This window comes from Amia ocellicauda, chromosome 7 (assembly GCF_036373705.1).
Source record: "Amia ocellicauda isolate fAmiCal2 chromosome 7, fAmiCal2.hap1, whole genome shotgun sequence".
NCBI classification, from domain to species: Eukaryota; Metazoa; Chordata; class Actinopteri; order Amiiformes; family Amiidae; genus Amia; species Amia ocellicauda.
Genome location: NC_089856.1, coordinates 30,576,974 through 30,589,687, shown reverse-complemented (window position 1 = coordinate 30,589,687; position 12,714 = coordinate 30,576,974). Strand labels below are relative to the sequence as shown.

At 43.6% G+C, this 12,714-nt stretch overlaps 1 protein-coding gene across 1 annotated transcript; it reads right to left on the bottom strand.

The window, feature by feature from the left end:
• Positions 1-1,270: 1,270 nt before the first annotated feature.
• Positions 1,271-10,820, bottom strand: LOC136753207 (ephexin-1). Its single transcript, XM_066709113.1, has 13 exons — positions 10,623-10,820; positions 8,377-8,477; positions 7,262-8,001; positions 6,734-6,894; positions 6,216-6,365; positions 6,001-6,130; positions 5,639-5,713; positions 5,409-5,498; positions 4,971-5,122; positions 4,485-4,652; positions 4,126-4,199; positions 3,477-3,581; positions 1,271-2,901 (listed from the first exon to the last, which is right to left on the bottom strand). The coding sequence occupies exons 3-13, from the start codon at positions 7,826-7,828 to the stop codon at positions 2,708-2,710; spliced, it is 1,866 nt and encodes a 621-aa protein (XP_066565210.1). The 5' UTR covers positions 7,829-8,001; positions 8,377-8,477; positions 10,623-10,820; the 3' UTR covers positions 1,271-2,707.
• Between the last annotated feature and the right edge of the window lie 1,894 nt (positions 10,821-12,714).

Here is a 12,714-nt window from a genome sequence, read left to right as displayed (position 1 = left end):
ATTAAACTAGTAGTAGCGTGTGAGGAGGAATATATCACTATATATACATGTATACTACAGGTCTCCAAACTGATGCAGAAGGGGTCTTTGAGTTTGCATTTCAGGATGCGTCTCAATTACTTAAATAAACTATTTTGGGGGGGGATTAGTTACCTTGCCATTTACATTACATTTAAGCATGTGTTTATGTGCATATGGGCATGATACTTCAATGGACAAATGTCTTAAAATGTGCCCCTTCAACTGGATGCCATTCACCATCTCCAACGACATCAACAAAGCAGCACTGTTCCCACACACACTTGATCTCTCCATTTTATCTCGGGAGGCACAGTCCGTCCAAGCACAGACAAGAGGAACACAGGACGGCACTGCCTTTAAAAGCGTAAACATGTCATTTGAAACTGGACAATGCTGTAGCTTTTGGCACATGCTCTGTTTTTCTCTTCACTGGCAACTTCACTGTGCCTGTCAGTGCAACTGTGACTAATGTGTGTACTTGTGATCAAATTGGAAAAGGTAGCAAAGGAGAAAATACACCATGTGACAACAACAACAAAAATCTTGAGTAGAAAAACATCTCTCTAGTGTTTATCACTTATATGTTCCAGTAATAAGAATTGAAAATAATTCCACGCATACTCACAAAATCACTTTCCTTTCTTTCAGACATTGCCTCTCATGTTGTGCTATACCCCATGCACTTAATCTGAAAGACACAAGCTGGGGTTTCTCTGCAGCTGATTTACATTCCCCTTGGGAGGCTTCTTTTCAAATATTTGATTTGGACAGAGCTCCTTCCAAAGTTAAGTTTCCAAATGGACCCCTTTAGGACAGCCTAAGAAACAGAAGTAGCTTTAGTAGTTGTGCGATTAATGTCAAAGCATGCCAATTGAAGGGAATTCTATCTGTAAAGAGCTGTAATGTGCATCTGCATGGGGTGGAGGGATGTGTTTGGTGGCCTGTAATGCACAGGTTGTGAAAACCAAGAGGAAGCTTAACATCGTGTGTCTCAAGGACTGGGTGGGATAGAACGGGGCCTGGTGTTCAAGCCCATGACCCATAGCCAGGGATATGTAGGAGGGAGAAATGACAGTGGTTGCTGTGTAACAACACCACAAGTAAAGACAGCTGTCCAAACGTTCTCAGGGTTTTTTGCTCCAACCTTAAGTTTTTCAGTTACCCTACTCCCCAGGTGTTTAGGAGGTGATGGTTTAATAACACCTATAAAACCTGTAGGATGCAGCCCCCAGCAACGGATTTTGGTCAGCTCTAACTGAGGAGAACAGATGATCTAGATTGGGGTATAGAAAGAGAACTAATTGTACATTAGTTTATAAATCTTTAAAATATATAATTAAAGCATGTATTTATTATTTTTTTATGGTCACTGAAAACCAGCAAGGTATTTATGTATTTATTTAACTGGCTTTAATCCATTTTTTTCACAATGATAATGCATCTCTTCCATAGAAAGCACACCGATGCCAACCTAGGAATACACAAATAAAATAAATGGTACTCTTGTGACAACAGAGAGATGAGTTGATCCAGCCGTCTCTTTTACGTCTCAAAGAAGATTTTGTTTTTCTGGTGTTTACCAATGAAACTGCCCGTAGAAATAAATTAGTCGCGTGTTGAAAAGCTGTTGTTAACTTAAAATTAAAACAGTTACAAAACATACTAGTCAAGGCTCTGATAGGATAGTACATCTACAACGTTTCCATTTCATAGTTTTTCAATATGCTATGCACTTTAACATATCACATAGACAGTATAAAAGACACTACATTTGTAACACAACCAGAGTTTAGTATCTAAGATTATCAGCACCTTAGTTTAAAAATAAAAAACAGAATACCCCACTTTTTTTTTGTATCTGTGGAATTTTCCTTTTAATTTAATTTCTTACATGTGTAACCTAAAAGATTATGTTATGCTTGTATAAAATAGTATTGCATCATCTCTGTTATCCTTACTGCTTAGGTGTTATTTTCACAGATGAGTAATTATTCCAGGATCAATGGCTCATGAATAGATTTCTCCCTGCTGAATTAGTAAATGACCGAGAATGACACAGGGAAAAGGGGAGGAGGGCATTTTGGCACTATAATGGTTCTCGGTGGGGCAAAAGGCCTGGCACAAAGGATTTGTTTCCCCTGCACAGTTCCACTCAATTGATCCTGCTTAGTGTATACAGAAGCTTCTTTTGGCTGATGTAGATTAATCAGTATGGCAAACAGCAAGTGAGTCAGACACAACCCCTGAGAATCAATCAGTGTAATTAAACACATTTCACAACAAACCCCCAAATGTCTTCCAAAATTACCAAAAGATAGATAGATAGAAAGGACCCCAATTTAACTGGGGTGTAAATCCGCAGCCTAAATGTGGATGCGGTGCTAAATGGAGTGTGACTGCCATTGTAGCAGTTCTTCAGCTGAACTGTAGTCAGGGTTTGTGGGAATTTCCCTCTTTAGTGATCCCATGGAGAAAGACGTTGAGGTGGGATCATGCCATCAGACCTTGGCGGCAGTGTATAATCTGGGTTGAGCTTGCTTCTCCTGGACTCAGTAAAGATGAGGTTCTCAAAGTGGGAAGAAGATTCGATGCCACATACACATGCCAGGCCAGGTCACCTGTTCGGAAGCCCAGGCCCTGGTGCTGCTGTGTCTGTGGGGCGGGCTCCTCAGTCCTCAGGCCCCCTCTATCGGAAGCAGGTGGAGACGCGCCGCTCTTGGAACAGGGTGCAGAGGCTCAGCAGCCTGTTGGCCGCCTGCAGGACTTGGTAGCGCTGGCGGAGGTGCTTCCTCTGCACAAGCTCATTGTTGATCTCCTTCACAAAGCTGCTGGGGAACCAGCCTCTCGCTCCACTCAGCAGCTGCCAGCCCTCCATGAAGCCTGAGACAGGGAGAGACATAAGTGGACAGGAAAAGACAAATGGACAGAGGGAAAGAGTTTTAGTCACTGAGCATGGAACGCACTTCCCACCACCGATACCGCACATTTTTTCCACACTGAAACATAGTCACGGGGGCTTAAAAAGGTTACAAATGGAGGAAGCAGCTTAAGTATTTCAAATGAATGACTCAGAGTTCATATTTTGTTATTTGTTTAATTAGCTGTGCTCAGTAAATGTGTAGTCTGTGAAGGGAAATCTTAGTAATGCACACACACTAGTTCTCAGATTAGATTATGTAATTCACCAGTACTGCAGTGAAATCGATCACAAAAAAAACATTTCCCTGCAGTGCACAACTTGTGTGGCTTTTACATATGGAAAGTGGGTGTCACGATGTTTCGTATTTTCATTTCCCTGCTCTGTTACTTATTAAACCACTAGGAAAATATCAACTTGGGACCAAGAGTCGAGAGTTGTTTAAAACGCAGTTCAGGGGAATATACATGAATACCACAGTAGAACTGAAATGATGATGTAACACTGCAGACATGACCCTGTCTTCCAGTCCACCTACCATCAGTAGTTTTCTGGATGACGTTGAGAATGTCCCCAGGCTGCAGGCTGAGCTCTCCGGGCTGCAGGGCAGTGTAAGACTGTGTGCACTGGACCTGGGGGCAGTCTGAGAGAAGCAAACACTGTCACTCAGGCAGCACAGCCCCCACCCTTTAAAAGACCCCCACTGCCACGCTGAAAGGACTGCATTTACAGTAACCAAAACAGAATACTTTCACATTCTTGGCTGTGTTGCCCTCTAGTGGACACTAGCAGAAACAGCATTCTTCTTTAAATATATTTACTTATCTGTATTTGGTTAAGTGTTGTGTATGTTAGCTTTATAAGACACATGCACATTAAATAAACTGTTTCTTTTATAGCTGTAAGATAATTAATGCCATCAAGGCGCACGGTTGTATTGTTCCATATTAAATGTTGAAGGGGAAGCTATAACTGAGAGAAACATATTTGCTATACACAAATTAGGTTCCTTTTGAACACGACAGCGCCAATTGGGTTACACAATTTCTTCAGCCTGCTATAATCTGATTGAGCTATTTGCCTTTGTGCTCTTATTTAATACACATATGCCTATTTCTGTCAACGTCAAGCATCTATGAACACACCCCATTTCTGTCTGTGTGCAAAGCTCCCTCTCAGACACTCACCCCACTCTTCATACACTTTGTCCCCCTTGCTACTGTCCGGCAACAGCACCTCCACCCAGCTGTCCCTCTCCGCTCTGAAACAGACACACCTGTGAGCCAGTGCAACCCCCCCAAACTTCCACCAGGTGGCAGTGTGGCTGAGGGCCTGTGCACAGAGCCCCCCACCCCGAGTAGCCGTGAGACGTTAAATTTTCTCTTTGACTTCCGTACTCTTTCGTCCACTCCATTGACTTCTCATCAGCTGCTACCGCCTACTGCCGAAATCCACATACACTGAGCGCTGTAACCTGCTGGCTACAGACAGGGATCCAGTCCCAGCCTGTGCTGTGGCGGCGCTGGCCTGTGTGTGCTGCACTCACTGTGAGGAGGCGCGGAGCAGGCGCTGGGAGGTGCCTCCATGGTGGTTCTTCAGCAGAACCAACAGGAAGCTCTTCTCCAGCTGACAGTCCAGCCCCTCCTCCTGCGCTGCATCACTGATGTCGATGAGCGAGTGGTGCACGTGATCCTGGACCACAAAGCGATCCACCCTGGACCAGAGAGAATGTGACAGGCGTAACTGGTAGGTCGCATGATGTCTATTTAATAATAATCAGAAAAATTAATATGCATAAAAACAACATATTATTACTTGACTAAGAATCCTTCTGTTCAATTATAGAGCCACTGTGCTGTGGCCCCTAACTGCTTTCAAACTGCAGTCCATCACTTTAAGCACAAAACGACTCTCACAAACTCTCCTATTACCCATTCCTCCTTCATGCTTTGCTCTCTCTCAATTCCTGAATTACAGCAACAATGAGTACTGTGCCAAAAAGCTCCAGAGCTGTTCTGGGATTCACACTCACCCCTTCCTCACAGCCACCAGCAGAAGATCATTGAAGAGGAACAGGTAGACAGGGGAGAGCTTCTTCTGACCAAAGATGTTCTCCTTGTCAGTGTGTTGGACCAGCTCCCCCTGCTTCACTAGCCAGCGTGATGAGGAGACCAGAGGGAGGCCCTGACACCACGGGAGAAGGACAGGGATAGGTAGAAAGGGTAGGGAGAAAGATGAACAGGTAGTGAGAGACTGGATGAGTGAGGGAGAAAGAGATCTGACTGGTAAGTAAGAGAGCTTTGTTGACTCATTTTTCATCCATCAATGAATGCCAAACAATAGACTCGTTTTATTGCAGTGCCACAAAATATAAAGTTTAGGTGCAATAAGAACGTTGGTCCAGCTATTTCCTAAGGCTATCCAGCTATCCAATTCTGTACCTGTTAGTCTGAGAGGGCGGGCGGCTCACCTTGCACTCAAACTCCATCTTGTTGGCGATGTGAACCAGCTCCTCCATCTGTTTCATTTTGCCCACTTCGCGGTTGCAGTCCTCCACCACCTGCAAACACAGGGCAAGGCTGAGCACAGGGCTGAGGCGCTCTGTCACAACACTGTGCCAAGCACAGCATTTAGATCCGGTAAACATACGAAAGTGAAAAGTGACAATTAAAGAGTGTTCGACACTTGCTTCAGTGTTACCTTGGAGACCTCTTTCAGGGCTCTCTCTGCTGACCTGTGCTCCTCGGAGTCCGGCTCTGTCCTCTTCTGAATGGTCTGGGGATCAGGTGCACAACATGCCAAATGGGACACAGGGAGAGCATACGCATTGAGCACATTCGCACATTATTATGTCACACTCAGACACAACAAACTGAACTAACTTCAAAAGAAAAAGAGAAAAAAAACAGCGGACCAGTTTAATTCCTTTTCTGTTTGCTACAGGAGATTAAATGTCTGATCCAAGTATAAATACGTTAATCAGAGTTCAAGAACTAATGGCTCCTTCTGCAGGAACCAGTGATGTCTCCCACCCCCAACCCATGATGCATTGCTCCATGTACCTCCACCAGGATCTTAAGGCGAGTGATCCTCTGGAAGGGCAGCACCAGGAAGGACTTGAGGTGCAAGCGGTGGCAGCGCGGGTCCTCCTGGAGAAGTTGCAGGATCTCCACAAACTGGGGCTTCTCCTTTCTTAAACAGCAACACAAAGCTCAGCTGGCGTGGAAACAAGGCACCAGGGCCCTCTATGTGAGCGTGTGCAAGGGCTGACCCCTACCCCAGGTTGTGTAGGGTCTGCTCCTGGTAGGGCATGTTGCGGATGTAGTCGACATAGGCGGAGAAATGGTCTTTGGCGTGGCTCTGGATGACCTCGCACACATCACAGAAAACACTGCCCTCCTGCCTGCTCTTCAGCTCATCTAGGAAACTTAGGACAGATCGCAAGTCATCACCCCCCACAGCACAGCACCCATAAATGTGGTCTATTGACCTTGCTGTCCATTTATGGAATATTGTTTATGTTTCTATTAAAGACCAGGATTGATCATCAGTGATCTAAGACTTTCTACAATGCATTACAACAGTAAAAGCATCACTGGACACAAACCAGTCCCAGCAAAACAAGTGACATGTCCCAGAGCACAGTTTATGGTGAGCTACAAATGTATATTTTCCTTATGTAAAATTAAATATTTTTAATACCCAAGTTAGACACATTCATTGCGATTCATACTTTGCTGTACGAGCATATCGTTTTGAGTGTAAGATGTTGCCTGGAGATGAGGGGACTCTTACTTCTGGCTGATCTCCCTGATCTTGGTGATGCTGGAGAAGAGGGATTTTCGATCAAGAGGACCCAGGGCGGCGCTGAGCTTCGGAGACTCCATGAAATGCTCCACAGCCACCCTCAGACTGGCGAGGTAGGACGCTTCGGTGGTCACCACCTCATACTTGCTCTGAGCCACAGGAGACAGGCTGCATCACACACTGACAGACACACTGGAGCATTCAGACCTGTCACTATCAGCTCAGGCCTGGAGACAGACAACACCCTTAGAGCAATAGTCTTTATATTTATGCTGGCACAACATTCACGTCAAAAATCAGTTTTGCGACACATGGCAGTAATCAGCGGCGTCAACAAAGGCTGACAGACCGAAAGACAGAGAACAGGGTGAATAAAGCCACATCCTCACACTTGTTAATCATTCCAAAATACCTCTACTGTAGTGAAAGTGCAGAATGCTACAAAGTGTGCCACTGTATGAAGGACACTGGCCTGAAGGGTAATAGATTCATACACTATGCCACTTGCTCCTTTACCTCCTGCAACAGGAGCTCCTGCTGACTGAGCTGCTCCAGAATGCCACTCTCCTGCACCATGCTCCGCTCCTGCCAGAACCGCGCCTCTAAAGAGAAGTCATTCTTCCAGTCTCCCTGGACAGGATTAGGCACGGCGACATCCTCCTGGGCTTGCGCTTCCTGTGGTGTGGTGGCACAAGCAGAGACTGCACCATCTCTGGGCTCTGTCTTAAACTGCTCCTGAAGAGGCAGGTCTGCTCTCCAGCACAGGCCTCCCTCTCGGCTTCTGGTCAGCGTGGCTGCCTGACCTTTGGAGTTGGCTTCCTGGTCCACTGGGTTTCTCAAATGCCTCTGGATATTGGTTCCCAGAGTTTCTGATTCAGGGGGTTTTCCATCCTGAGTGGGAGACACTGTTGTAGAGTCAGTGTGGGAATGCTTTCCCCCAATGAAGCTGGACAGACGCTCATAGGTGAGCCAGGAGAGCTTGTTGCTTGCCTTTGTCTTCTGTGACTTCTCCTTTTTGGCCTTCCCCACCTTGCTGTCTCCTTGCAATTTCTCCTTAAGTTCCGCCAACACGTCCTCAGGCATAGTCCTTCTCTCGTTGACCCCCTGCTTCACCTGGGTTGCCCTTTTGGTGTTGCTTGAGGGCCTGTGAGGAAGAAGGGTCTTGCCAAGGGCCAGATGGAGAGTATTGGGGTCTGTCTTTGAAAAGACTGGTTTAAGGGGCTGTTCTCCACTGACTTCCACACAATTCTGCGGTACTTTGAGTTGAATGTTCAGGAGAGAATAAAAAATTACATTTAACATTGATGAAGTGAAAGGTGAAAACTGACATCATGTATGTTAATTCAGAAACCATTTTAATATTCTTTATCATTTTACATGCTGTATGTTAACATATCAGTTTCAAATATATTTTCCCTAATCATCTTGTCAAGTCAGTCATCGTCACATGATGAGCTGTGCTGCTCAGTGATAAGTGAAAGTGATTTTATGGCCATGCTGGGAGTTGCGATATGACCATGTCACTAACATTAAGTGCAAATTTTTGAATGAATTCTCAATTGTAGATAAAGACAAAGCAATATTCATCCTGAGTAAAATCAATTAAGTTAAATTGCTCTAAGCACACTCACATTGGTTTCTGATAGGCAGGGGGTGCAGTTTCTCACAGTCTGCACAATCCAGGAGCGTAGGTGCTTTGTTTTGGCTACAAAGTTGTAGACTCAACTTTCCCCTGCAGGTAAAAGAGCTCTTTAATTAGGGCAGATCCCCTCAGTGTTGTGTTTCTGCTTGTTGTGGGTCCAGGTAGCTCAGAAAAATGATCGGAGTGACACAGCCCACAGCCTCAAGCAGTAGCCATTAAATTCATATGAGCATCTAATGTTTGAGGAATGCTAAGGTGATCTGTTGGATTTTCCCAACATTTTCCGGCTGACTTTTAACTTTTTTTAGCGCGTGTGAAATGAAAGCAAGTAATTATTATAAATGCCTCGGTAATCTGTTCCACACAGGAACCTAAACCCCATTCAGACTTGAACGGATACTGGAATGTGTGGTTTCTGCCTACATCCTTTTAAACCCAATAGACCGATAATGAATGAATTCATCACAGTGCCCTCAGGTACATCCAAAATAAACTACAGCCTCCTTACTGATACAGCTAATTCTATGACTGAGGACAGTACACTATCAACAGCATTCACGAGGGGAAGTAAGATTGCGTTTGTTTATTGACCTCACAATGTGGTTAGTCCAGCTGGTGGTGAGGAAAGGCTAAGCTTTAACCTAGAATGTCACCAAGCAGGTTGATATCTGTACATGGCATTGTGACACAGATTCAGAACTGATAACAGCTGGAGTGAGAGTGAAACTGACTCCTCCAACCCACAGCATAGCCCTGCTTTTACCCAGCTCTGTATAGCAAATCCTGTATTGGCAACACTTCAACTGTTAGAAATTTCATAATAGCAACTTAGCACCATAGATCTAAAGTGGAGAGATTATTGTAAATGAGCACGTTCCTGGAAATTAGTTAGTTGAAATACAGTAAGTAATGAGTCAGGAAAGACTACATACCCTGATGGTACATTTGTCTGCAAAAGCTGATTACAAGTATAAAGCTATCAAAGAAAACAATACATTCTGCAACTAAGCTCGACAACAACAGAAGACTAGAGTTTGATTTAATTGAGTTTGAAATTTGTGTGTTCTGTTTTGTTTTTTATGATTCTCCACTGTTTGCAGCACCAAATGCCATTTGAGTGACTATACCAGCTAATATTTTGTGAAGAGATGTCTTACAGCTGATTGTGAGAAAATGCAGGAATAAAGCACCTTAGTCTTGTTCAGCTCTGAAGCATAGTTCTGAAGCACCGTGAACAGAGTAATACTGACACACTATCCCACATTATTTGTTCACATACAGCCTTGAAAAGTTTGTTCCTGACAAAAAAACAACGAAGCAGCATCAGAGGATCTGAGATAAACTCTGGACTAGGCAGAAACAAAACCAAAAAAAAGCAGGTGACAAAAAACAGTTAATCCACTTTTTCCTGGGGCAGGACAGTGGTGGAAATGGAAAAGAAAAATGAACTGAATGACTTTCCAGACAACCGAACCCACGGAAATGCAGACATCTGCAAAAACACAGCCTGCCCTCGCCTCGGCAGCAGAAACTGCCTCTGGAAAATAGAAAAAAACAACTCTGGCAGAAAACCATGGCTGTACTCAACCACAGAAAAGATGAGCTTAAAGCAGACAAAATGGGAAGCCCTTTGGTTAAGAGTTCCCACAACTGATGCAGCAGATAAAGGCAGCTGAGCTTCACACATAGCCAATTAAAAATGTTTAACCAGTATACAAATTAGTAAGTATATTAGTTTTAGCCCGTAATAACAAGTTCAAAAATAAATATTATCCTTAACAGTAATAGCGAGACAACATGATCTTTCTTTTTATAATTAATATAAACAAAATAATTACATGATTAGCAGAGAGGTGTATAGGACCTTCACTCTAGCACAGATTCATTCAAGTTTTCTGTAGGGAATGAGTTTGCAATCTGGGTTATCTAGAACTGTACTGTTTAACATGATTTGACTCGACTTAACTGTCTCTCCTCTTCACCAACATTTTAAGGCTTTCATACAGGCAAAATTAACCACGATTACAGCTATATGTCACAATTTGTTTACCTCTCTGAGGTTGTTCTGATTTATTACATACATATAAACTTCACAAACCAAAATAAACACAGGACCTCCAGTCCACCCAAATATTTTTCAGCTCCCAGTGTTGCAGTTCACCACAATGCACAGGTTGGACTAACTGGGAATATGAAAACATCCCCACAGTGAATATCTCAAGATTAGGAACTCACCTCAGTGCAGACAGAAGCTCGCTTCAAGCCCTGGGACCAGCATGTCCTCTCGACTCTCCACTAGGCCGAGTGATAAGTGCTATCAGACACAGGGCAGGACAAGCAACTGACAGGACCGGTGGGGCTCTAAATTCATTTCTCGCTCAGCTTGTGCAAGGAGGAGAAAAAGAAACTGAAAGATGGATCGTCTACAGAGGACTGAGAGAAAGAGAGAGGGATAGAGAAAGAGGTATAGAGAGAGTGAGGGTAACCTGTCCCTACTTGTTCTGTTGGCACTCGCCCAGCATCCTGAGGTAGACACCAAGACCTCTCAGTGCATTCCCACTATAAAGCCCATCATCAACACGTACCTGCAAACTCAGTCCCTGGTACCGTCTCTAATTGGTTTATCTCAAGAAAAACTATGTTTTTTTCTCTTTTAAATGATAGCAGTGCTGCCTACCATTTTAAAATCATGTGTCCACCCTTCATTAGCCTTTCAGTCACTGTCCTCTTCACTGGTAGACTTAGATCTTATTCTCTTCAAGGACCGAACACTGATCTGGCCCTGTGGAGAGCAGCACAATGATGATTAAAGGCAGCTGTCCTTCAAAGTCTGTATTTTGTAACCTAGCTGGATGTGACAGAGTATGTTTTTGAAAATTGATGTCTGGATGGAATCTGTGCCTAATTTAAGGTGATGATTAACTGTGAACATGTCTGAACTGTTCCCTGTGCTGGAGGGACATTATCAGGTAAGCAGAAGAGAGCCTTATCAGTAGACAATCAGCTGACTCGAGCCCAGGCTCTCCAACTGGAAAAAAAACATTTATCTATTTTATTTTTATCTCATTAATTTAAAACATGTTTCAATCCATTCTGTACCACAGATTATCTATACCCTGGGGTCTTCAGTGCTAGAGCCAGCAGGCCCATGTGGACCAAAATTGAGGTGAATCAGAGCCAGTCATTGGTATATTCACAGCTGCTTGTGTAGTTTGGAGTGGGTCCCTAGGACACGGATAAGGATCTGATGGGAGTCATCAACTGCTCTGCTCATGACAATGGCTCATCAATGGCTCCAGCTCAAGCATTTCAAAGACCAGCCAATCTGTTTCTGATTTGCACGTTATTGTAGCATTTAAATACTTATATAAGGTTTCTAAAAGAAAAAAAATAATGTGGTTCTCTTATGCAGAGATATTTTTCATTACAAACAGTGACATGAAGATGAACTGATGGTTCTACTTTGGTATGTTTTATTTATTTTGGATCACACAAAGATCTCCTTTACACTTACCCACTACATTCAATCACCAAGCACTTATCGAAAATAACCATAGAAAATAGTCTGAATGCCAACTAATACAAGAAAATACTGTTGTAGCCTACACAAAATACAACCAAACACCTCCAGCTAAATTAGGCTGTTTTCAGATTGTCATTTGTGGTGTGGTTAGCAAGTATGAAGTTCGCTATTAAGGTATGTTGGCAACAAGTCAAGTGGGCATATCACAACAGATTAAGAGAGGGACATAAAAGACCGAAAACAACTCCGAGGGAGGCAGGGTGTTTTCATTTCAGATTATGTTGCTGCAGGCGTCTCAGCTTTACCATCATACAATGTTTTCAAAACACGCAGACCACAAGACAGCGAGGCAGCCGCTTCTGCTGACAGGACTCGGCATCGCCATTGTTCAGCACTCCAGTAAACCATCAGCAGAGGTGGACTGAACTCTAAACCACAAACTCAGAAATACTTTACTAACTCCAGTACATCTTTTTAAAAACGTATTTACTGGACATCAAGGGCAAAAACTTTTTTCAGTTAACTTAAATTGCATAGAAGAAACGTGTGGAAGTATTGAACTCACGTCAAACTTCAGAAGTGACACTAATGCAGTGCAGGTAGTTCCTATAGTTTTTGTACTAATACAATCAAGAATGAGATACCACCACCCTATTCCCTTTTCTATCAGATACACTGAAACTGGGAAGTCAGAATGCACTAGTGGCCAAGTTAGGATTTAATCTGTTTTGATAGTATGGCTGGCTAGGCTACACTTTGCAATAATCTAAGTGTCACACCAACCTCCTAGAAATACAACAGTCC